The 21,832-nt window shown below is 40.8% G+C and overlaps 1 protein-coding gene across 5 annotated transcripts in view; it reads right to left on the bottom strand.

The window, feature by feature from the left end:
- Positions 1–21,832, bottom strand: part of ripor3 (RIPOR family member 3) — an 80,213-nt gene that overhangs the window by 11,845 nt on the left and 46,536 nt on the right. For all 5 annotated transcript variants that reach the window (XM_050037658.1, XM_050037657.1, XM_050037656.1 and 2 more), the window contains 19 exons: positions 20,742–20,897; positions 19,830–19,908; positions 19,717–19,740; positions 19,545–19,598; positions 18,653–18,802; positions 11,098–11,161; positions 10,964–11,007; positions 10,709–10,834; positions 9,091–9,236; positions 5,430–5,556; positions 3,840–3,994; positions 3,436–3,666; positions 3,134–3,230; positions 2,024–2,287; positions 1,793–1,938; positions 1,542–1,707; positions 1,276–1,405; positions 941–1,105; positions 551–715 (listed from right to left, as the gene is read on the bottom strand). In XM_050037658.1, the coding sequence (XP_049893615.1) occupies positions 551–715; positions 941–1,105; positions 1,276–1,405; positions 1,542–1,707; positions 1,793–1,938; positions 2,024–2,287; positions 3,134–3,230; positions 3,436–3,666; positions 3,840–3,994; positions 5,430–5,556; positions 9,091–9,236; positions 10,709–10,834; positions 10,964–11,007; positions 11,098–11,161; positions 18,653–18,802; positions 19,545–19,598; positions 19,717–19,740; positions 19,830–19,908; positions 20,742–20,897 (2,489 nt within the window). The remainder of the gene's footprint in view (positions 1–550; positions 716–940; positions 1,106–1,275; positions 1,406–1,541; positions 1,708–1,792; positions 1,939–2,023; positions 2,288–3,133; positions 3,231–3,435; positions 3,667–3,839; positions 3,995–5,429; positions 5,557–9,090; positions 9,237–10,708; positions 10,835–10,963; positions 11,008–11,097; positions 11,162–18,652; positions 18,803–19,544; positions 19,599–19,716; positions 19,741–19,829; positions 19,909–20,741; positions 20,898–21,832) is intronic.

Raw genomic sequence — 21,832 nt, 5'->3', positions numbered from 1 at the left:
TTTTACCCAGTGTTTTGGAGAAATTTGAGTTTTCCAATTGTTATATCCTTGTCTGTTTTTCCTCTGTCTTTTTGTGTGTTTTTACCTATTTGGCTGTCTGCTCTTTCCCTTGATCGTTTCTTATTGTAATTGATTCTGTAAAGTGTATTGAGACCATGTTTCTACCATGGTGATTTTACACTCTAAATAAACTGAACTGAACTGAACACTGCTTTTGGATCCTTCAATTCACCTGGGCCCCAAACAGCCATAGATTTCTGTTGATGTTTAGATATGAAAAATATTGAATTACTGCTCTAGCATATTGTACAGTGAGATAACAAACAAAAGGCCCTCAAAGCACCTAAAGTGCACTCACACACAGACAGAGACTCTTTGCTTTATAGTTAGATTGTGCTTTACATATAGTATTGTGCTTGCTGCATAGCTGTGCATCAGTGTGTTAGTGGAACTATCAGTGTTTTAGTGGAACTATTTTCTACCAAAGAAAGTTTCTCCAGATAACGGAGATGTAAAATTTTAGTCCAGAGTTTTAAAATGATAGATATACCTTCTCTGGAGAGGCGTGAGATGTGCTCTCCCACCTCCTGGATGCTCCAGCGTTTCAGATACACTGACAGCTGGAAGAGGGTGACTCTCTCTGGGCTGCAGACCTGCCGAGGGCTGGGCACCACCCGACAGGCCATCTGCACCTGCTGCAGGAGCTGAGAAAACACTGCAGAGGAAAGAGAGAGAAAGGTTTTCAGCTCAGTCAGCAATGGAAAAGCAAATGAAAGCAACATTAAACCCTGGTAGCCAACGAGATATGCTAACGACAAGTATGTACCCTCCCCCCATACAAAAACGAGCGAATAAATAAAAGGCGACACAATAAATAATCATCAAGAATCCAACAATGTGTGAAAGAAAGTTGGAATGAAGTGTGCATGTACTACGTCACCTTTTTCTGACTGGCCGGGCTGCTTCGCCTTCACCTTGTGGGTGTAACGTTTCCGTAATGACCTGGAGAAGCTATCGGAGAGGCAACAGAAAAGAGAGCTGCTGTCGTTGACACACTCCTCCCAGAACAACAGCACATCCCTTGTTCTCTGGGCCTTCGGCAGGACTGAAGGTGAAGAGGAGGAGAATCAAAGTCTTATATGCACCTTCATTTACCCATCTTTGAGAACCAGAAGATGCTGAACATGAACAAAACAGAGGACTTCCTCAATCATATGAATCAAAAGAATAAAATGAAGTCTCTAAAAGACAAGATAAAACAAATCTTCCACTAACTGTCTCTAGCAGAGAGGCTGTCGTTTTTTTCCAGCAGCAGACAGCTGATTCTGTCCAAGACTTCAGCTTGGAGAGCCATTTCCTCCAGCAGGTCCCTCCTAGATGGGCTGAAATCGGTTGTTCTTATCATCTGAGAAAACGTGAACATTTGACAAGCAAGTTTTAGGTGGGGGGCAGCCAGATGAGGGGCAGCAAGACAGAAAAGATGTAAACACTGATCCAAAAACTTCATTAGTATGGATATAGCTCTTAGAAACAGTCTGTACCTGGAGCAGGATGCAGCATATATCCAGGTGAGTCTCGAGAGCCTGGTCAACACCAAAATCTCCAGAAGTCAGAGGGCTGATGACCAACTCCTCCTCAGAAGTCGATTGGCTGTTCTTGGAGAGTATGCCGGGACTCCTCAGAGCGCTCTGCTGCAAAGAACTGATGCTGATGGATGAGGACGAAAAGGAGAGGTGAGTTGTTTCACATCAAGTCATTGCTGAGTGTTTGATCGATGGGTCTGTGAACTCACCCACTGTCCTTTAGTCTCAGGCTGCCCAAACAGGAAGTGTCATCGTCTATGTTGAAGTCATTTGACAGAAAGTCAAAGCTGCCGAGGACTTCCTCCACAGCCAGAGTTTCCTCTGATGACGAGCTTTTCAGCAGAGAGAGGTCGTTCTGTGGGTGAACACACGCATACATTCTTAAAGATAAAGATCATTTACAGGTGTGTGTGTGTGTATGTATAAGTACACACAGATACCTTCAGTATAGTTGCCAGGTGCAGTATCTGGTGGTCCAGGGTTCTCAGCTCCTTCTCGGAGCAGCTCTGGTTCTGTAACATCTTCTCCAGCTCTGCGATCAGGGCTCCCAGTTTTACGGCCTGGGCCCTCCGCAGGGCACTGCTCACCACCGACCTCCCTGGAGTCGGAGCAGCAGTTGTGGGCGAGGAAGGGGTGACGTCTGTGGGCTGAGTCGGGGATGTAGGCGAGGGAGGGGCAGAATATGACTGAGATTCTGGAGAGTCCTGAAACAAAGATGGGAAATACTGAGTTTAAATTATGGAACTGAAGATATGTTATATTGCTATGGCCTGAACACATGCTGTGTTTTTGCATCCTCAAATCCATTGTTGTCAATGTAGGCGGGCTCAAAAGTGAGAGCGATGCTGTCGTGGCACTTAAGTGTACCAAGGTGCCTCTTTTCAGGGTGTGATGGCTGCACCCTGGGATAAACAAAGTTCCACCTTTGGAGCGCAGCAGCACACACCGCGTGTCATATGATGGGGAAAAAACAATCACAGCTTTCAGATATCTTTCCTTTTTTCAGTTAATATCAGTCTATGGTAAATATGGAGAAGTTCATCATTTTAGTTGCTGTATAAGCTGTATGAGGGAATTTCCTCAAGTTTGGCACAAACTTACACTTGGACTCAATGATGACTTAAATTTGGTGGTCAAAATTCAAGGTCACTGTGATCTTGCGTCTGTTTTAGTCTTGTAAACACAATATCTCAAAAACACCTTGAGAGAATTTTCTCACATTTGGCACAAATGTCCACTTGGCCTGATTTAGAATTTTGTGGTCAAAGGTCAAGGACACTGTGACCTCATTCGTTTCATTCTCGTGAGTGTGATATCTCAAGAATGCCTCGAGGGAATTTCCTCAAATTTGGCACAGACTTCTACTTGGACTCAACGATGAATGGATTAGAATTTGTTGGTCAAAGGTCAAAGTCACTGTGACCTTACAAAACATGTTTGTTGCAAAATTGCTACAAGATGGCAGTTCTAGTTTGCACCAGGATTTCAGTGCAGTGTTGAATACAGCTTCACGTTGAATGATTTAAGTGGATCCTTCAGGTGAATTTTACCTGATCACTGATGGTGTCCTGTCCCAGTACTGCACTGTGTGTCTCAGGGTCTGGTTCTCCAGCTGTGTTCTTTCTGAGGATGTCAGGAGTGCTCGACCTGTATTACAGACACATCTTTATACGTTTGATAATAGTACTTGAGAAAAATACAGTAGAGGATTTAGCATGCTGACATATAAAAGGTGGACACAGATATTATGGGGATACATGGTTTTGGCAGGACAACAATGCTTTATTTCTTGGCAGCACTTAAAAACGATTAAAATAAATGAGGCATTATTTGCTCTTGGGTTCATCCTCACCTCTGGAGAGCCAGCAGGGATCCTGTTTTACTCTCTGCTGGTGATGAGGAAGAATCTAACACACTCCCCCACTCCTCCTCTCCATCCTTCTCATCCATCCTCTCCCTCCTTTGCGCCTCCTCTGTAGAGACCTCCAGGGATTCTTCCTCCCCGAGGGACAGCTGAGTCTGGCTTCCTCCCAGACTGGTGCCTTGACTGTGACTGGAGGGGTAGCTGTGAGTCCTTGTGAGACTGGAAGAATTGATTTTCATACATACCATAACATCATGGTGATACAAAATACGCATCAATCCAGGCTGATATCTTTCTAATTAAACTCCATATTGTCCTCTTGTAATTGAAATCCATTGCCATACAGCAACACAGAAGTTATAGTTTAAGGCTTTCCAACCTACGCTACATACCTGTAGGGGCTTCGAGGGCTGTGGTTAGGTGTGATGGCGGTGTGTGAGGGGTTGGACAGGTAGCTTAGCAGAGACACACCTCCTCTGTTATTTCGACTTTTAGACACCAGAGACGGGAGGGAGCCTTCTCGATCGTGCAGCTCACGCATCATCGACTGCAGAAGATGGAGAATACCCACATATCAATGTAAATATCACACTTGAAAGGGTAAACCTGGACCTTATTGGCAATTTTTTGTGTCTAAGTGACTAATGGGAACAAACTTTTTGAAATTGCTCCCGTATTGAGCACGAGCGCTGCGTTTGACGATTGCAAAACAGGCTGCAATGTAACCACTTGGGACATTTGTGCACCGTCAGTGTACGTCAAATTGTTATTCTAAGTGTCTGACAACATTTAGAAGGATTCCTACAGAGATAGACCTTTTTGTTAATGAGTGAGATCCTTTTTGCTTAATCAGAAACAATCTGAAATCACTATCGCCAAACCCACCAGACTCTGTTTGAAAAACTGTAATTTTGTCATCGTAAAACACACAAGTAAAACACGTTGATAGAAACAAAATAAAACTAACAAATCTGGCTTGGCTCATCTTTACCATGTTCCAACAATCAACTCTGGTATGGTTGAAATAAACTTAATTCACCCAGTTAGATGTAAAATATGTTGACTCTATACACGCTAAAACTGGTGTTTATTTAAATAGTGTTGTGGGTTTGTTAACAGCTGATTCTGGAAAAACAAAAAGGATCTTACGCTTAAATAAAAAGGTCTATCTCTGTAGGGATCATTTCCATAATGTTGTAAGGCTCTCATGATAATAAGCTGAGCCTGTCAGTGGCAAAAGAAAGCACTTCTAACGGATGCTCTTTGATGATGCACAAATGCCCAGAGTGGTTACATTGCAGTCTGTTTTGCAACTGTCGAACGCGAAGAAAAAAGCAAAAATCATGGGAAAATAGGCTTCAGGTAAATACTGAACTTACCCTTTAAAGCCCCTGTGGACTGTCTTACTGCCCACAGTGGCTGTGTTTGGGGGATGTTAATCTTTTTACACATTCACATTGTAAAGACTCTTTTTTTCATCAGAAATTGTCGCACGTCTAAAAGTAGAGTCATGCAGCTGTGGTGTCAAATGAAAGACAGGGCTGCAGGTAGTTTCTATCAGGTTTCTGTCTATCTGTACAGAAATGTACTTCCTTGCGTCGGACACTGTATATTTACGGATCTACAGACACCAGTCACATATATCATTACCTCTGCCAAGGAGGTTATGTTTTTGCCAGCGTTGGTCTGTTTGTCTATTTGTCTGCAAAATAACTCGAAAAGTTTTTAACGGATTTCGATGAAATTTTCAGGAAGGGTTGATAATGGGACAAGGAACAGATAATAAAATTTTGATGGTGATCGGTTGAAGCGAAGTGGATAAAATAATAAAATGATGGGAAATCTGAGCTGCTTGGCGGAGGTCTGCGCTCTCAGAGTGCTCTAGTTTATAAATAAGGGTTTGGTTAGGCAAGTAGTGGATATGACTAAGGTTAGGCACAGACGCAGAGACTGTTAGTGTGTAAATCCATCTGTATACTCACTATAAAGTATTTCTCAGTGAAGGACGGAGTGCTCGGTGCCGTCCAGCTGTAAACTGAACTCTTCCTGCTGGACACAGACTGCTTGCTGACAGACAGCGGCCTCATCTTCTCAGCACTGTCGAATGGACTGCAGGTGCAAATATACACAGACACACAGTACATATATAAGTAAAACGCACATTATACACATATATGCTGAATACTGCAGCTGTTCAACACATTTTGTCCCTTTGACAATAAACCAGCGAATATTACCATTCTTCAATATTTGCAGCTTGTCGTGTGACTGGGTTTCCAGACTTTTCCAAAGTTCTGATGCTTTTACAGACGTGAAATATTTCATGGTCATTTCCTTTACCTTTTTTCACTTTATGGTAATCCTCTTGACAGCATGGTGTGCGCATACTTTATGTGAAAAACCTAAACATCATGAAACATTTTAGTCACAGTCCATGTAAATCCATAGATTTTGTGCTTCTATGGATCACATCAGTGCAGTTTCACCTGCGACTTTATTTTTGTGTTTGTTTTATTTAGAGTAATTATCAGTGAGAACATTTAGGAGCGTTCAGTACACTTATGTGGGTGGTTGTCAGAGCGTGCATGCTCTTCATCAACAACATCCTGCTTTCATCTGTTGTAGACATTCACACCTCGGGGCTCTGCAGTGCAGCCACAGTCTTTTATTCATTACCACTAATTTTTTATTTTTTAAAGTCAGCTTCTCCCAGCAGTCTAAGATTTCATTGTTCCCACGGTCTTGTAATTTCTGGAAGAGTTAGGAAATTAGAAAAACTCTTTTCCAGGCCTGGAAATGGTTTGCAATTAACAGAATGTTTTGAATAGACATTGTTTGAATTATTGATTGAAATATGTTTTTAAAAATCCCCAAACATGTTAAACATCATGCAAAATACATTCCTAATATCACTACTTTAGATTCTCGTGCTGCGCTGTGTGACAGTTGAAACATCACTAGTATCACCTGATACACATAGTCCAGACCAACGTGTCACTCCCAAGGCTGGACCCCTTTTTGGAAAAAGAAACGGGTCAACACATCAGGAGAGAAACAGGGAAATGCCAAAAAGCTGTTGTGCAGCGCTTTAACCGAGGCTTTGGCTTTAAGATTTTAGGCACGTAACATACTGAATATTCACTGTGAGTATGGTAAATCACTAAATTAAGCTGGTGACAGTTTCTACTGATTGGTAGCTGTTTGAATGGGAGGTTGCTGCAGTACAGTCATACAATATAGCAGCATGAGACTGTTCTCTCCAACTAAATCTCAGCCTATAGATCAAACAGCTGGCTGTTAACAGGTCGGTATTTTACAGACAACACCAAACAATACCTGGTGATTCAATCAAATATTATATATGTGTCCATTGAAAAAATTACCACTAATACCTGGCTACTGTTTTGGGTCATTTATCCACTTGGGCGGGGGAATCCCGAAGGAACTGACAGCGATAAACTTGAATTTATTAGGGTATCGTGTAGGACTGTACCCGACTCAGAATTATATCTTTCAAAAAAGATTTGGCCGTTTATTCGACAATTCTTTTTTTTTTTTAAATATATAAAGTTTCAAAGGTTGAAGGGGGCTCAGCAGGACATTCATTGTGACAGTGGCATTGATGTAATATCGTAAACAAGCTAACGGTGCTAACTTGATCGGAAATGTGCAACAGCATTTTTTGCTGACACTAGGTGTCAAAAAAAAGCCAGAAACTATTATTCGTACTATTATTACTAATACTATTATTATTATTATTAGTCGTATTAAGTACCCGTGAGCTGTAAATTCAACACTTCTGAGCAGAAAAGAGAAGATATTGTTATCTTGGAGCCTTATGGTGGAAAGTTTCTCCTCCCATGTGCCACTGCATCACATCTACAGCTGTCTGCATCAAAGAGTAGCGTGAAAGTCAAGAGCACTCACTCTGTAGCCAAATCTAGGGACCAAACATCCCCAAAAGTACACTGCACAAAACAAAGACTACAACAAAAAAGCAACTGCTCGACTTAAAGCAATCTCAGTCGACTGAGGGGTCTCTGACTGACTATTCGAATCTCAGACTTTCAAGTGGCAGCTCTAGCATCGTGATCGCTCATGCAAGGTTGCAGAACAACAATTAGACATGTCCATAAAACAAAAGTTTGTATACAAGGAATAAACACATGCAAACTTGTCAAAACATAATCCAAACACCTGTCAAACTGCGTTAACATCAATATGATCTTTGGTTTTCTATCTCCCAAGACGGGGTGCAGACTTGATATTTTGCACAGAACCTGCCTATGCCTTTCTGCGCTATTGGTATAGGAGGCTAGTTGGTAGTGGGAATGTCTGATTCTCCACAAATGCCTGGGAGGTTCTTGTTTAATAATGTATGGTACTATCACTATATAAGCCCGAATCAGTTTAAACTACTTCAATAAAGTTGTGGAAAAGTTGTGGAAAAGTTTGAGAATTCATTGGTAAGACAGTGTGGGAAACCTGAGACTTAACTGACAAACTTCCATCTTCTTTTGCTGCCCACAGCTTTATTTGTGAGCACATGTTGGTCATCAGAATTTATATGTAGCAGAAACACTGATTGAAATCACTTCTCTGTGACTCATTTAGAGGCTCAGCAGGATTGTGTGTGGTGTGTGTTTGTGTACAGCCACAGCAGTCTTTTGTTTTGTTGTGTGTGAGTTCAGCAGATTCGTGTGTGTGAGTGTGTGTGTGATTTTCCTTCTCTCCATGGAGAATCCATGAAACGTCCTCCACCTGGCTTCTCTAAACCCTGAAATGTGATCTGTCATGGTGCAAGGGCACAGCAGAGAGAGAGATCTGTGTGTGTGTGTGTGTGTGTGTGTGTGTGTGTGTGTGTGTGTGTGTGTACTCTGTATTCATTGAGCTGCACGGCGACAGCTGGCTCAGGTTAGAGGTGCAGAGGAGACAGAGGCAGAGAAAGAAGAAAATAACAGCAGATTCTGCAGGACGGCTGGATGTGAATTTATAACAATCCAACACATGATTTGTTGTTGTTTACTCCCAATTATTTGTTGCTTGGCCTTGTTTTACTGCTGTGAACATGTGGCAAAGTAACAGTGAGAGACAACAAGAATGAAAAAGGAGAAGAAGCAAATGTTTCTCTCCCAGCAGTAATCGTCTGTCACCTCTTCATTCTCTCTTTCTCTTGTATGAGAGCAAAGAATCTGATGGTTTGTGGACCAGCTGCACTTGTCAGTCATGTAAATCATCACTTGATGAAATCCACACAGGCAGCAGAGCTACAGGACAGAACAAGGGGCCACAGACAAGAATTCAGAGAAAACAGTCTCGTATTATACGCTACAAATTTAATTTCCTTACACAGCTGTCCACACCTATTCCCCCGTCAGATCATCCAATTATTCTACTTTCCTTTTTGGGAATATAACTGATTTCACTTCTCTCCACTTCACCTTCCCATCAACCCCTGTACTCGGCGGAGGAAATACCTCTATGCCTGACGTCATGGCGATCTCTGCCACCACCTCATCTGTCATTTTTACATCAGGACATGCGTACAGAACACTTTCATGTACATCTAGGTCATTCATATATCTGTGTGTGTGTGTGTGTGTGTGTGTGTGTGTGTGTGTGTGTGTGTGTGTGTGTTCATACTTCCAGGTGACTTCCAGCTGCAGTTTGATGGTTCCCAGCTCCGTGATGTCCACCAACATCAGCTGCGGCCTCGCCACAAAGAAGTCTGCGCTCGCACACGTCACCATGCCAACCAGCAGCCAACCCAAACCCTTTGCCTCCGTCACCTGAGAGAAGAGATTTCATGGGTGAGATACCTGCTCACATGAACCAGATGTCTTGTACACAACTCAAGACAATGCACAGATAATGTAAAAGGAAAATTGTTTCTAATACAGGAAAAATACTCCAAAATGTACTCTGTGGTGACCTTAAATGTAGATATACCCATAATACTCGTCAGGTGGCGAAAGTTAAAAATCTCTGTCTGTCTGGGTGTCCTTCGCATATCTCGTGAACTGTTCATCAGATCTACTTTACACTGGGTGGGTGACCCAAGGACATACACTGTTGAATTTGGTGCAATTTGGACACGCAACACATTTAATATTAATAAACTCTGAATAAACAAGGACCAGCACAGCAGTGGTGACGGGGCTTCAGGGCTCTGTGGAAAATCGAGCAGTGTGTCAGTGTTTCTGACTGCAAGGAGATGTGACTTTGGTATGTTTGTCCATGCCATACTGACTCATACACTAATCACATACCACTAGCAAAATACCTCTGCTACTTGAATCCATACTTTAGTTAATAACTACGTTGATGATGTCAAAGCAAGCGACTAATACATCTATTAGGAAATGAATTCTGCTGCAAAGTGTATTTCACTGGTGTTTCGGACTGTGAGTAGCTGTGACTTGGGTGTTTTTCAGGGTTGGATTTAGTTATCTGGGGGCCCCAGGTAAACACTATCTTGCTTTACTTTTTGCTTTCTCTTGGTATTGGCTGTGATAGAAATACTCGACACTTTTTTTTTCACTGAAGTAAAACTATTAACTATTTATCTCAAAACTACCAATACTGCACAGCAAAAGTCCTGCATTCAAATTTTTACTCAAAGTGAAGAGAAAAAGAGGCATTATCATGACAAAGTACTTTGATGTAATTAATGATGTTCATGGTAGAGCTGTCAGTTCTAATATGATGCTGTATAGCTTAGTGAATAATAATGTGTCATATTCTAATTGTTATATTTCGTGAGTCAAATCTGAATCTGCGACATGCCGGTAACATGTCTCTGTCAGGTAAATAGTAATAGTGGTAGAAGTACAATGTTTCCTCCTAAGGAGAAGCAAAAGTACACAATAAGTAAGTAGTATACCACTGAGTTGCATATTTTCAAGTGCTTTGGGGGGCTTTTGTCAGTTGTTTAAAGGTACAATGAGCAACATATTCCAATATTTGTCATATCTAAACATCATAATAATTTTAAAGCTGTTTGTGGTGTGTTGCTCAGGACCTGAAGAAGCGCAGTGTCGAGTGTGAAGTTGTTTGTATGAGCGGTTCTCGAGAAAGCTGAAAGCACATGAGTAAACTTACTTTGTAAATTTCCACCGCTGCACAAAAGGAATTATGGGTATTCTGTTGTTGTTTTTTTACTATATTAGTAAAACAATGTCATCTATGATCATTAGCAAGTGCATGTACACACCTTTACATGTGTTTGTGTATATGTGTGTTCTCTGTGTGTGTTTGTGACCTTGATCTCAAAGTTGTGGTGTATGTGCGGGAGGAAGACCATCTCCTCTTCATCCCAGGCCTGCGTATCGTCTGATTCGATCCTCCCTCTGATCCTCCATCGCTGGCGGCCCAGCCGCACCACCACCTGGTCATGTGACATCATCGAGACATGACATCACTGCAGAGCTAGCTCTGGATCTGGCCACGTTTTTCATTAGTAAGTAAACGCTGTTGTAGTAAATGTTTGTCTGTTACTTTAAATAGAGAAGCTCACCTCGTATTGGTCTCCAGGGCAGAGTCGAGCAAAGCCGATCAGACCTACAAGTGAAAACACATGTTAAAAATATTTGGAAGATAAAATGTCACTGATAACTCTGAGAGTGTGTGTGTGTGCGTGTGTGTGTATACCTTTCATTTTGATATGTAGCTCTCCGAGGAGGATCTCTAACTCTCCCTCCATAACTGACATGTCCTGCAGAGAGGGGAAAATTAGGCAAGAGTGAAACCATTTGAAAAAGTAAATAAATCTTTGGCAGGGTTTTGTTAACAGTTCTTGTTTTTATTAGCTGAGCACTTTGATACTTTTCACCTTTTATTCTGTCCAAAGTGAGGTCACAGTTCGGGGTCATGTACTGAGCATAGACACCTGAGCTGTTAGGAGAGTTTTACCAACAAATTTCTTTGGCTTTTGGACTGAGAGATAGTCTCTCTTCTTACTCAACAACCTCACTGGCTGCATGTTCAATCTCATAAAGGGGAAAAGTGGTTTAAAGTAGTATTAGATTTGTAGCATTCATGCATAAACAAAGCAGTTTGAATGCTTGTTGTTGTTTTGTAATGTGTAACCGCTGTTCTGTGTGCACAAATTGTGTGTATGTTGTGATTTTTGTTTGTGCACAGGTTTGACTTGAAAAGGAGATTTTGGTCTTCATATAACTATCCTTACCTTTTGAATAAATAAATAGATAAAATGTAGGGGAGATGATGAAGAGCTTCAGTAATTTTCTGGACAGATTGCTGACTTAGTGCTGTTTTTGTTTTTTGGGCTCTCAGCTTGTTGAGCCTGAGAATTTCTCAGCAGATACTGAACAGAAATCAGAAGTTCATTTTGTTTTCTGCAGTTTTGCTTTAACTTTAATAATATACTGTGGCAACGTCCATACAAACATGCAACACAAAGTGCTTTATATAACATTATTAAAACAACACAGACTAAACAGATGAATAAAATAAAAACGAAAGTAAACAGCATTGCTCTACTATTTTAGATCCACACACGGGAAACGTTCTCAGATGACAGGACATGTGGTCGATAAAGAGAAATAAGCAGAATGAAGTCCAACATGCTGATCTCCCAGGGTAAAAATAATGCAAAATTCCCATTATTGAAGACATTAAGATGAATGTTGTCCTTCTTAAATCACAGCGACTAACTTTCATGAGTCAAATAAATCGTATTTTAGTAATGGATTCCTGACAGAGAACTTGAGTTTACTCCAAAGAGCAGCAGATGAAGCAGCATGTGCGGAGCAGAACTGGCGTCTCCTGTGTGGGCCAATGTCACGGCTGTTTGTCACACACTGCAGACCAAACTCATGCTTGAGTCCAAAACTGAGAACTAAACGGCCAATTTATGACTCTTCAAGAGGTTGTAACACCTAAATATGCTTATTAACAGCCTGTCTAAATACAGGGTGAGGCCACATTCAAACACAGGTGGTAAATACATCGAAAACAGGTCCATTCAGAAGAATGTGTGTCAGAATTTACATGTAAACACTGATTTAAAAGTTCAAGAAACAGTGCCTCTTATGACCTGGCAAGAGATCTTACCATTCATGGAAGTGTTCATATTTTACACTGACTCAATTCATCTCCACTCTGATATACAGTGATCAATGGCAGTGTAATTTTGGGGTCATTGGGCAAAAATCCCATGGCAGACTTTGAGCATATCGTAAATAAGATGGACTGAGAGAAAACTAGATTTCTGCACCTTCTTTTAGCTCTGTTTTCAGGCTTTAGAGAATCTAGCCTATGATGGGAGACTTTGGCCAATCACAGGTCATTTCAGAGAGAGGGCGTTCCTTTTGGCTGTTCTACAAATGCAGATGTGTTTGCACGTCCCTTCAGTAAAAGAAGACGTGTTAATATCAGCAGAGTGATTCAGAGATGGACAGAAGATGTTGCTAATAGTTAAGCTTTATGCTAACCAGAGCCAAAGGCTCACAGCTGCAGTTTCAAGTTAATGTTTAGCAGCTAACGTTAGCAAGAACTCCAAAGCACAGAGTGTTCTCCACCGGGCAGAGTGGGCAGCAGCTCTGGAAAAGGACCACCAGTCGGCAGCCACAGCAACTGGAATCCAGCAGCTTCAACTCCCTGCCAGTTCAGCAAACTTTCTTTTGCTGCCATTACACAAACTGCCATGACTCCTGGCGCAGTGCACAGTGGTGGAGAGTGAGGCGAGGGGACCATGAGGTGGCAAGCTAGCTAATTCTTGTCTAATTTTTACCAGTATGGTAAACATTGGGTTACTATATGAAGCATGTGCATATGCCCGTCCTCGTCTGGTGGGAGGGGCTTAAGAAGGAGAGGGAAGAGCTGCAGGAGGAGAGTGTCTTTTCACATTCAGCTGTGTTTTTTTTTTTGCCGTTTGCATTTTTCTGCCAACCCCAGCTTTCAGTGGAATTAGTAATACCAGTGTAGAAATACTCTGCTCAAAGTAAAACGCCTGCATTCAAATGTTACTTAAGTAAAAGTACAAAAGTATGAGCATCAAAATATACTCAGAGTACAAAAGTAAACATGCTCATTATGCAGAATGGCTCATTTCAGAATAATGTATGTCATATTAATGGATTGTAGTTATTGATGTATTAATCTGTTCATCACTTTAATGTTGCAGCAGGGGAAGGTTTGTATCACTTTATATAGTGCTGCTGAGTGTCAATGATGAACCAATAACAAGGCATCATAATCTGTTGATGATATTTTATGTTGTTAATATGAATCTGAAAAGTAAAGTTATCAAATATATTGGAGTAAAACGTTCAGTATTTCCCTCTCTGATGTGGTGGATTCAAAGTATCAAGTAGCAGAAAATGGAACTACTCAAGCAAAGCACATGTACCTCAAATAATATTTAAGTACAGTACTTAAGGAAATGTACTTAGTTACTTTCCATTGCAGCTGATTTTTAACTCCTACAACCCACTTAAACATCAGCAGGTTTCTTCCTGAACCTAAAAAAACTTCATGTGACGTATTCCAAACACATGTTTGTGGGGCTTTTTCCAAGAACCACATCCCCAATGGTGCTTCCAGGGACGAGCCCCTGTATGTATACATGCAGTGTCAGTATGTGTGTGGTCGTAGAGACATACACAGACTCCAGTGTTACAGGCAGAGGTGCTGACCTCCCTCTGACAGGCCCAGCGATCATCCTGTTTGGTCATGAAGCTCATTCCCTCTGAATGAAAGTGTGACAAAGTGAGTTCTGTGCGCATGTAGCTGAGATTACGTATGTCTGTGTGTGAGAGTCAGTGGGGGAATGTAACTAAGTACATTTTTTGAGTACTGTATTTAAGTACAATTTTGAGGTACTTGTATTTGCATTTTTTGCTACTTTACACTTCTATTCCACCACAATTCACAGGCAAGAGATTAGAATCAGATTCATAATATAAAATGAAGTCGAGTAACAAATGTTTATGTATTACGATAGATAAAGACTTTATTGATCCCAGGGAAGAAATTTAAAATCCACCCAGCACTATGTAAATCAGTAGCTGCAACATTCTGATGAGCACTCACTCTAAAAAGATGATTCATAGGATTAATGGATAACTCTTAAAATAAAGATGTTTTTCAGCATAGAAAATTACGTTTGTTTCAACAGTTGACAACTTATTTTAGGAAGTTTATCAGAATCGAAAATATTTTTGACATTGTTGAGTAGGATGGAATTAAAATAAATAAGTTAGAATATCTTAAATAAAACAGTTTGACCAGTAAATATCACTACAACTTCTGTATAAATATTACGCTGTTTCAGTTTAAGTAAGCCTCTCGAGGTCAAAGCAAATCTTGTTGGTTGTACTAAACTGAGTGAGTTTGTCAGATTTAAGAAAGACTCATAGGACTGACTGAATAATGCCAGAGTTAGAACTACTTAAAGAGATGCATGCAAATAGTTGAACCTGTGAATTAATTTTTAGAGTGCATTAATGCATCAATCATTATAATCCAATAATATTATAAACATTATTCTGAAGTGGTCGATTTTACATAATGAGTTCTTTTACTTTTGGTATTTTTAAGCCCTTTTTGTTTGCAGGAACTCTCCCCAGGGACAAGGAACCTTTTGAGGAACATCATCATTGTTTTTGTAAAGTTGCATGCAAAAACGACGTGTAAAACAGCCATCCCTTTTTTTAATTCACTAGCGGACTAATTTGTCTGATCTTTGCGGGTCTTAATACTGCAGTGGAAACACAGACAATGGGCTGAAGGAACCACTTGAAATGAAATTCCTGTTACTGTTGGTGACAACATGGCTGAAGTTTGTTTTAATGTGCATACTTTTAGTTAAGTAAAAGATGTGAGCACTGAAAGAAAGACAAGAAATGAGAATAAAACCTATTTGAGTAGAGGGGAGGAAACAGGCAACAAATAGATGTGACTATGAGGATGAAACTGTTAGATGGGTCTGAGGAAGGAATAATAAATGTACTGCACCACCATGTGACAGACAGATGGACAGACAGACAGAGGGTATGAATGAGTCTTCAGTTGTCTGTTAATGTCCCCTAACATGCGGCTGCAAACAGAAAAATCACTGTGGGACCATCACTCACACACCAGATGATTTGGTTTGGCAGCGTCACGACCATTAGTGGCGAGTGTTGGCCCTCTGCTTTGTGGAGATGATGGATAAGTGGCAGCCACTTTTGGCCCCGAGTACGTTTCAATTACAGCCCTCTTATCAACTCCCTCTGTGATCATTTCATACACAAGAATCTTTTCTTTCTGCGGTGATGAAATTTTGTAGTATCACTAAAATCTAACCATTTTTAGAAGCATTTATTCTCTGTGAATAAAAATATTTATTCAGCTTCCACCATGCTGCATTCGTACACAACAAATACAGTATTTTCTGTGTGATCATTAGTAACATTTTTTAATCCAGTCAAGTAGTTGTCTAGATTTTTGTCTGCCAAATGTGTTTGGTTTTGCATCCAATTTTAAAGTGGCTGCAGCCTAATTTACACAGTATTACTATAATGCATTTTTTGAAAAGAATAATATGTGAAAAATGTTTGCCAGCATTTTTTTTAAACTTTTGCTAGTGCAGAAAACTAATCCAAAAAACCATCCAAAACTAATCACTTTTTTTTTTTTTTTAAGGCATCCATATTTTATAAAATTAAACTGAAAGTAATACTGTTTCAGGTTAAAGGGAAATATTTAATTAAGCAAATATAGAGTGCCAGTTTGCATATTTCCATTTGTTTTAATATCAATATCATTATTTTGGTGTGTTTCTCTTGTTAATGACTGTCAGGTTGTTTATTAAAGTAAAGTAGTTTCACTTATTTACAGTTTTTAAAGCCAACCCCAAAGTGCCAAAAACGCCTCTAATGGTCACTTTAGGCTGGTTCCAAGAGCGAGTCAATCTCCATAGACCCTCATGTTAAAATGCTCATCAGAAATAAACATGTTTATGGGGCGTCGGTGGCTTAGTGGTAGAGCAGGCGCCCCATGTACAAGGCTGTTGCCGCAGCGGCCCGGGTTCGAGTCTAGCCTGTGGCCCTTTGCTGCATGTCATCCCCTCTCTCTCTCTCTCTCTCTCCCCCCTTCACACTTAACTGTCCTGTCCATTAAAGGCAAAAAAAAATATTAAAAAAGAAATAAACATGTTTACAGCTTGGTACCAAAAACTGTTTTGGCCTCGACAGCTAATTTCATGACAACTCTACAGGGGGTGAATTTTAGTACAACCCCAGATTCACAGAGTATAAGTGTAGCCGTAGCTGCCACTATTTCAGTGTGTTTTCAGTTGAAAAAGTCTTGCTCAATGCTTTGTTGTACTAAAGGACCCTTCAGGGAGTCAAATGTTTAGTTTTAATGGTTTTAAGCCTGTTTTTTGCTGGAGTAAATTTAGCAATAGCATTATCACAGTTAACCATAGCTGTAAATGCACTGCGCTAACCAACCTACGTAGTTGCTAGGTTAGAATAAAAGAATTTCTGTCTAAACAAGATACAGAAAAACTTGTTCATGCTTTCATTTTCAGCAGGCTGGACTATTGTAACGGTGTCTTCACAGGCCTGAGTAAAAAATCAATCAGACAACTGCAGCTCGTCCAGAATGCTGCTGCCAGAGTCCTCACCAACACCAAGAGAGTGGAGCACATTACATCAGTGCTTAAGTCACTGCACTGGCTTCCTGTGTGTCAAAGGATAGACTTTAAAATCTTGTTACTTGCCTATAAAGCACTAAATGGTCTCGGGCCTAAATACATCTCTGATATACTTGTACGTTATGAAGCATCCAGACCCCTCAGATCATCTGGAACAGGTTTACTCAGTGTTCCCAGGATCAAAACCAAACAAGGTGAAGCAGCCTTTAGTTTCTATGCTCCCCGCCTGTGGAACAAACTTCCAGAATATCTGAGGTCGGCTGAAACTGTCAACTCATTTAAATCAGGGCTTAAAACATTACTATTTACTGCAGCTTACCAGTGAACTAGATATGTAACTTATTGTTAGGATAATCTGTAGCTATTGTTTTTATATTTGTCTGCTGTTGCTTTTGCTTTATGTTTGCTTTTTAAATGCATTTTCTGCACTGTTTTTCTTGCTTTTAGCTTTTGTTTTTAATGATCTATTGTTCCTTTAATGTTTTATCTTAACGTATTTCTCTTGTAAAGCACATTGAATTGCCTTGTGTATGAATGGTGCTATATAAATAAAACTGCCTTGCCTGCCTTGCCTTTAGCAAGGTTAGCTCCACCCTCTTGTCCACATGTCTTCACCTCTGGCTCCAAAAAATCCAAGATGGCGGCAGCTAAAATGCCAAACTCGAGGCTGAGGTTGCATTCCAAAATACTTAGGTGCCAGTTCACTAACAGTAACAACATGTTCAGTTTGAATGAGATTTAATGAAAGTGAACCCTGGTTAGAGGCTCTGGAAGTTGTTTGCAGCAGGAACAAAAGATTTATGTAGATTTTGTACCTCTGACCTGCAGCAGAAAATGTTCAGCTGTTAATTACTCCTGCGTGCCGTCTGTTACACAGATGCTACTTGAAAAAACCACTGAGGTTGACTTATCATAAGTACATGAAACGTAAAAACTTTCTTTAAATTGGAAAAAGCAGCTTAAAGTCCTCACTAAACATAAAGTCAGCCTTTGGATTAAAACATGAGAACCTGTGTTTACAGGCGCTGGAGCAGAAACAGGATGTTGAACACTTTTGACTCTTGGTCATTCATCATACAGTCGATGATGTCATGTGCAACTGTGTTTAGTTGTGTTTTAGCCCTCTGTGACCTCCGTCTGCTGCACACATGGTCAGATCGAGGCACAACACTGATTCATTTATTACACCTGAGATACATTTTGCAGCCACAGAGCTGCAGTACAAAGGCCTTGAAGATGAAATGAAAAAGTTGTGTGCTAGAGGTTGTATTGAAATGTAAATATAGTCATGCAGAGTGAGCTGGGATGCAACTAAGCTGGGTTTTCAAACGGAAGTTGGATTTAGAGTCTAAATTAAGATACACAGCAGATGAGGCGTCATAGGAACTTGGATCATGACAACAGAAATGTTGATGGCTACATTTCTGTAGTGGTGACATTTAAATTCACCACAACCATGCTCCTCAGTGAAGACCGAAAGAAAACCTTTGATTGAAGAAGTAAAACCACACACACAAACACACAGTCTGATGGTCGCAGTACCTGCAGGCTGTGTCTGTGGTTGCGACCAAGCTCCAGCAGACTCTCTCTGGAGGCTCTGGTGGACGGCGACAGTGAGAAGGCTCTCTTCATGTTGACCGCTCCCTGACACAACCTCCACTGGATACAATACGTCTCATACAGTTCCTCCACCTGCAGAGACGAGACACAGAAACAGTGTTTTGGCTACACAGTCAACAAAAACACATTTAGTTCCTTTCTTTCCACGAAATGTTGCTCGGTGGCTGAACTCCACACAGACTGTGACTGTTTGATAAAAACAACTGTCTTTGTTTGAGTTTGTTGTTATTTTCCGAGGCCTCTCCATTTCTATGATACCTTGCAGTCACTGCCCTTCTCTAACTGTCCACCAGATGCCCTCAGACTTTCCCACCAACCCATCACCTGACTTCCACATCCACCTGCTCACCTGTTCCTCATTCCCCAATAACCGCCTACAGTATTTATACCAGATTGTCTAAGTAGCTTTGTGCCTTTGCTTTCCAGCCACCTGAATCCTGACCTACCTGCCTGCCTGCACCTTTTCCCTGCCTTATTCCTGTTCACCTGTGGATTCTAACTAACTCCTGTCCTGGGTGACAAGCTTCCCATGCCGGTAAGTTTTGTATTTCACAATCACTGAAATGTTCCTATCTGCCTGGATTGTTTGCAGTTTGATCCTTTGTTCTGCTGCCTCATGCTCACCTGCATGACAGAAAGCTATTAAAAGTTCTCTGCGCCTTTTTAACATGAAAACCACAAAATAGCTTTCTGTAAAATATTTGGAGAGCTGTCATTTCCCTGAGGATCTTTTAAATCACTGTCACCTCAACCAAAGATCAGACCATAAACTAAAATGATTAAACAAATGCAAATCCAATGTACTTTCTTTTACCTTGCTGATTTGAAATTCTAATCTTCGTATGTATCTCTCCAACGCTCTGATCTCCTGTGAAAGCAAAAATATGATAGCTAAGTTTCTAATAATTGTAATTGTAATCATTTTTCAATGCTTCAATATATTAATCAATATGAAAGCAGGTTTGGGGCTCTGGTGCAGCACTTACCTTCTCCAGATCATACAGAAAGGCCTGGAAACAGAAAACACATCAGCATAATGTCGTCATAGCAATCCATAAAACTACTACTATCTCAGTTTCTTTCTTTTCTCTCTCCTCACCAGTCTGGAGTTTCTCTTGGTCTCTCTCTGCTGTGAAGACAGGAAGTCCATCTCTGTCTGGTGACCCTCCAGGTACTCCCTGCAGACACCAACATGTTCACAACAATTGAAGCAGAGCTGCAGCAGCTTTACTGTAAATACACATCAGTGGAGTGATGCTGCATTCACTTCATATAATGCCTACCACACACTAGAAGACTCTGAAAGGTCTTTTAAAAGAGCAAATTCTTCTCACATCTGAAGACAGTGTGAGGTTTTAGTCACACGCTACAAGTTTTTGCAAAGACTAGGCGTCTAACAGGGTCACTATTTGCAAAACTGCAACTAGATTCCTTTTGAGATTATTTCCCATCCTGCTCCTGGTGGAAAATGTTATACCAAACTCCCTTTAAGAAATATGACCAATTCCTTACATGTTTGCAAAAACACAGAAATCTAGAAATACAAAAGATAAAAGGAGTCATATGTCGACAGTATTCAGTTTGGATTTTGTTGCCTCAACTTGCTACCAGTCTTCGTTGATTAGCTGCGCTATTTTGGTGAGAGGAGACAGACGGAATATGAGGCAAACCGCTTCAAAAATTAAGACTGATGACTCACTAAAATAAGGGCTGGTTGGTAGATCAGATAGGCCCCAAATTAAACATAGACTCTTGCTCATGCCACAACTCCCCCAATTTCTCCTCCTTTTCCACAGTTTTCTACAAGAGAACTCAGACTTGTTCACGTTCTTGCACCTCCCTGATTCGGTGCTGGAGACGGTGCAGCTACTGGTTGTTGACAATGTTCACGTCATTGAACTTCAGTAGTTGCATGAGCCAAGACTACTTCTGCTACTATTACTTTTTACTTGTGATAACGCTGTCACTTCAGCAGTATAGGATGCAAATTTAAGTATACTAGTATACATACTTAAGTCCTTTGCGTAGCGCCTGGAAGACCCTGTCGACCTGCTCCGGCTGCATAGACCAGATAGCCCCGCCCCCTCTGCTGGGGGACAGGTGCATTCTGGGAGATTTCCCTCCAGTTGTGGCCTTGGAGCGGAGAGAGTTGCGAGCAGAGGATGGCCTAAAAACAGAGATATACATGGAGACACAGAGTGAGATGGTTATACGCTTAGATTATCCAGTAGTCTCTGATTTAAATTGAGATTTTGTTCATATTCTGAATTTACATTAAGATTTAGCAGATAAAATATGACTCATCAGTAATCACTGATGGAAGCAGGGGTTGTCAACCTGGCCAGGCTTTCTAAAGCATCCATGTGTTCTCAGATAAAATGCTTTTCTTCACCAGCAGTGAAGAAATTTCAAAGGTGTCCAACATGATGACATTAAAGGAGGATGGTCTGTTGGATTACTGATGGCAGTCAACTTTAATAGAGATTTTTATTTTATCAAACAGTCGTCCAATTAAATGTGAAAATATGTCATCTGTGGGAACAACAGGGGACCACCGCCGTCATGGTTAAAAGAAACCATTAACTGCCTGTAGAAAACAGGAAGCAAACAGTGGTCTTCTTTGTTTGACATTTTTTTGACCCATGTGTCAACCCTGACCTTCATGAACTGTGTGGCTCTATAATAACATTACTCGACTTCTTATCTGAATGTAAACACATGATGTTTTTCAGCCATTTGTCTTGAGAGAGCAGCCTCTTTTAATGACATACTTTAAAACACAGGGAAAGCAGTGGCTGCGAGGAGGTTAGGACTTTTTGTCATATAACCTATTTTATTTAAAGTGAGGTAATGTAAGAACCATAGATGTATTATAAGAACTAGATACCGGACCCCACCCCAAGATAGTGTCTATTCAGTCCAATGAGAATTGCTTGTCAGTGCGTATGCCAAAAAGGTTTCTGGCTTACGGCTTAGTTCGGGGTTATGCAGCCCCTGAATATTCATGGTGGTGTTAATTCAGTCATGGCTCAGTGGCCCAGCCAGGTGGTGTGACCAAGCGAACCATGTTTAGGATAGTGAATATGGTGCCACTGCTCACCC

Source organism: Epinephelus moara, chromosome 24 (assembly GCF_006386435.1).
Source record: "Epinephelus moara isolate mb chromosome 24, YSFRI_EMoa_1.0, whole genome shotgun sequence".
NCBI classification, from domain to species: Eukaryota; Metazoa; Chordata; class Actinopteri; order Perciformes; family Serranidae; genus Epinephelus; species Epinephelus moara.
Note: the sequence above shows the minus strand (reverse complement) of the source record. Positions and strands in the feature narration are given on the sequence as shown.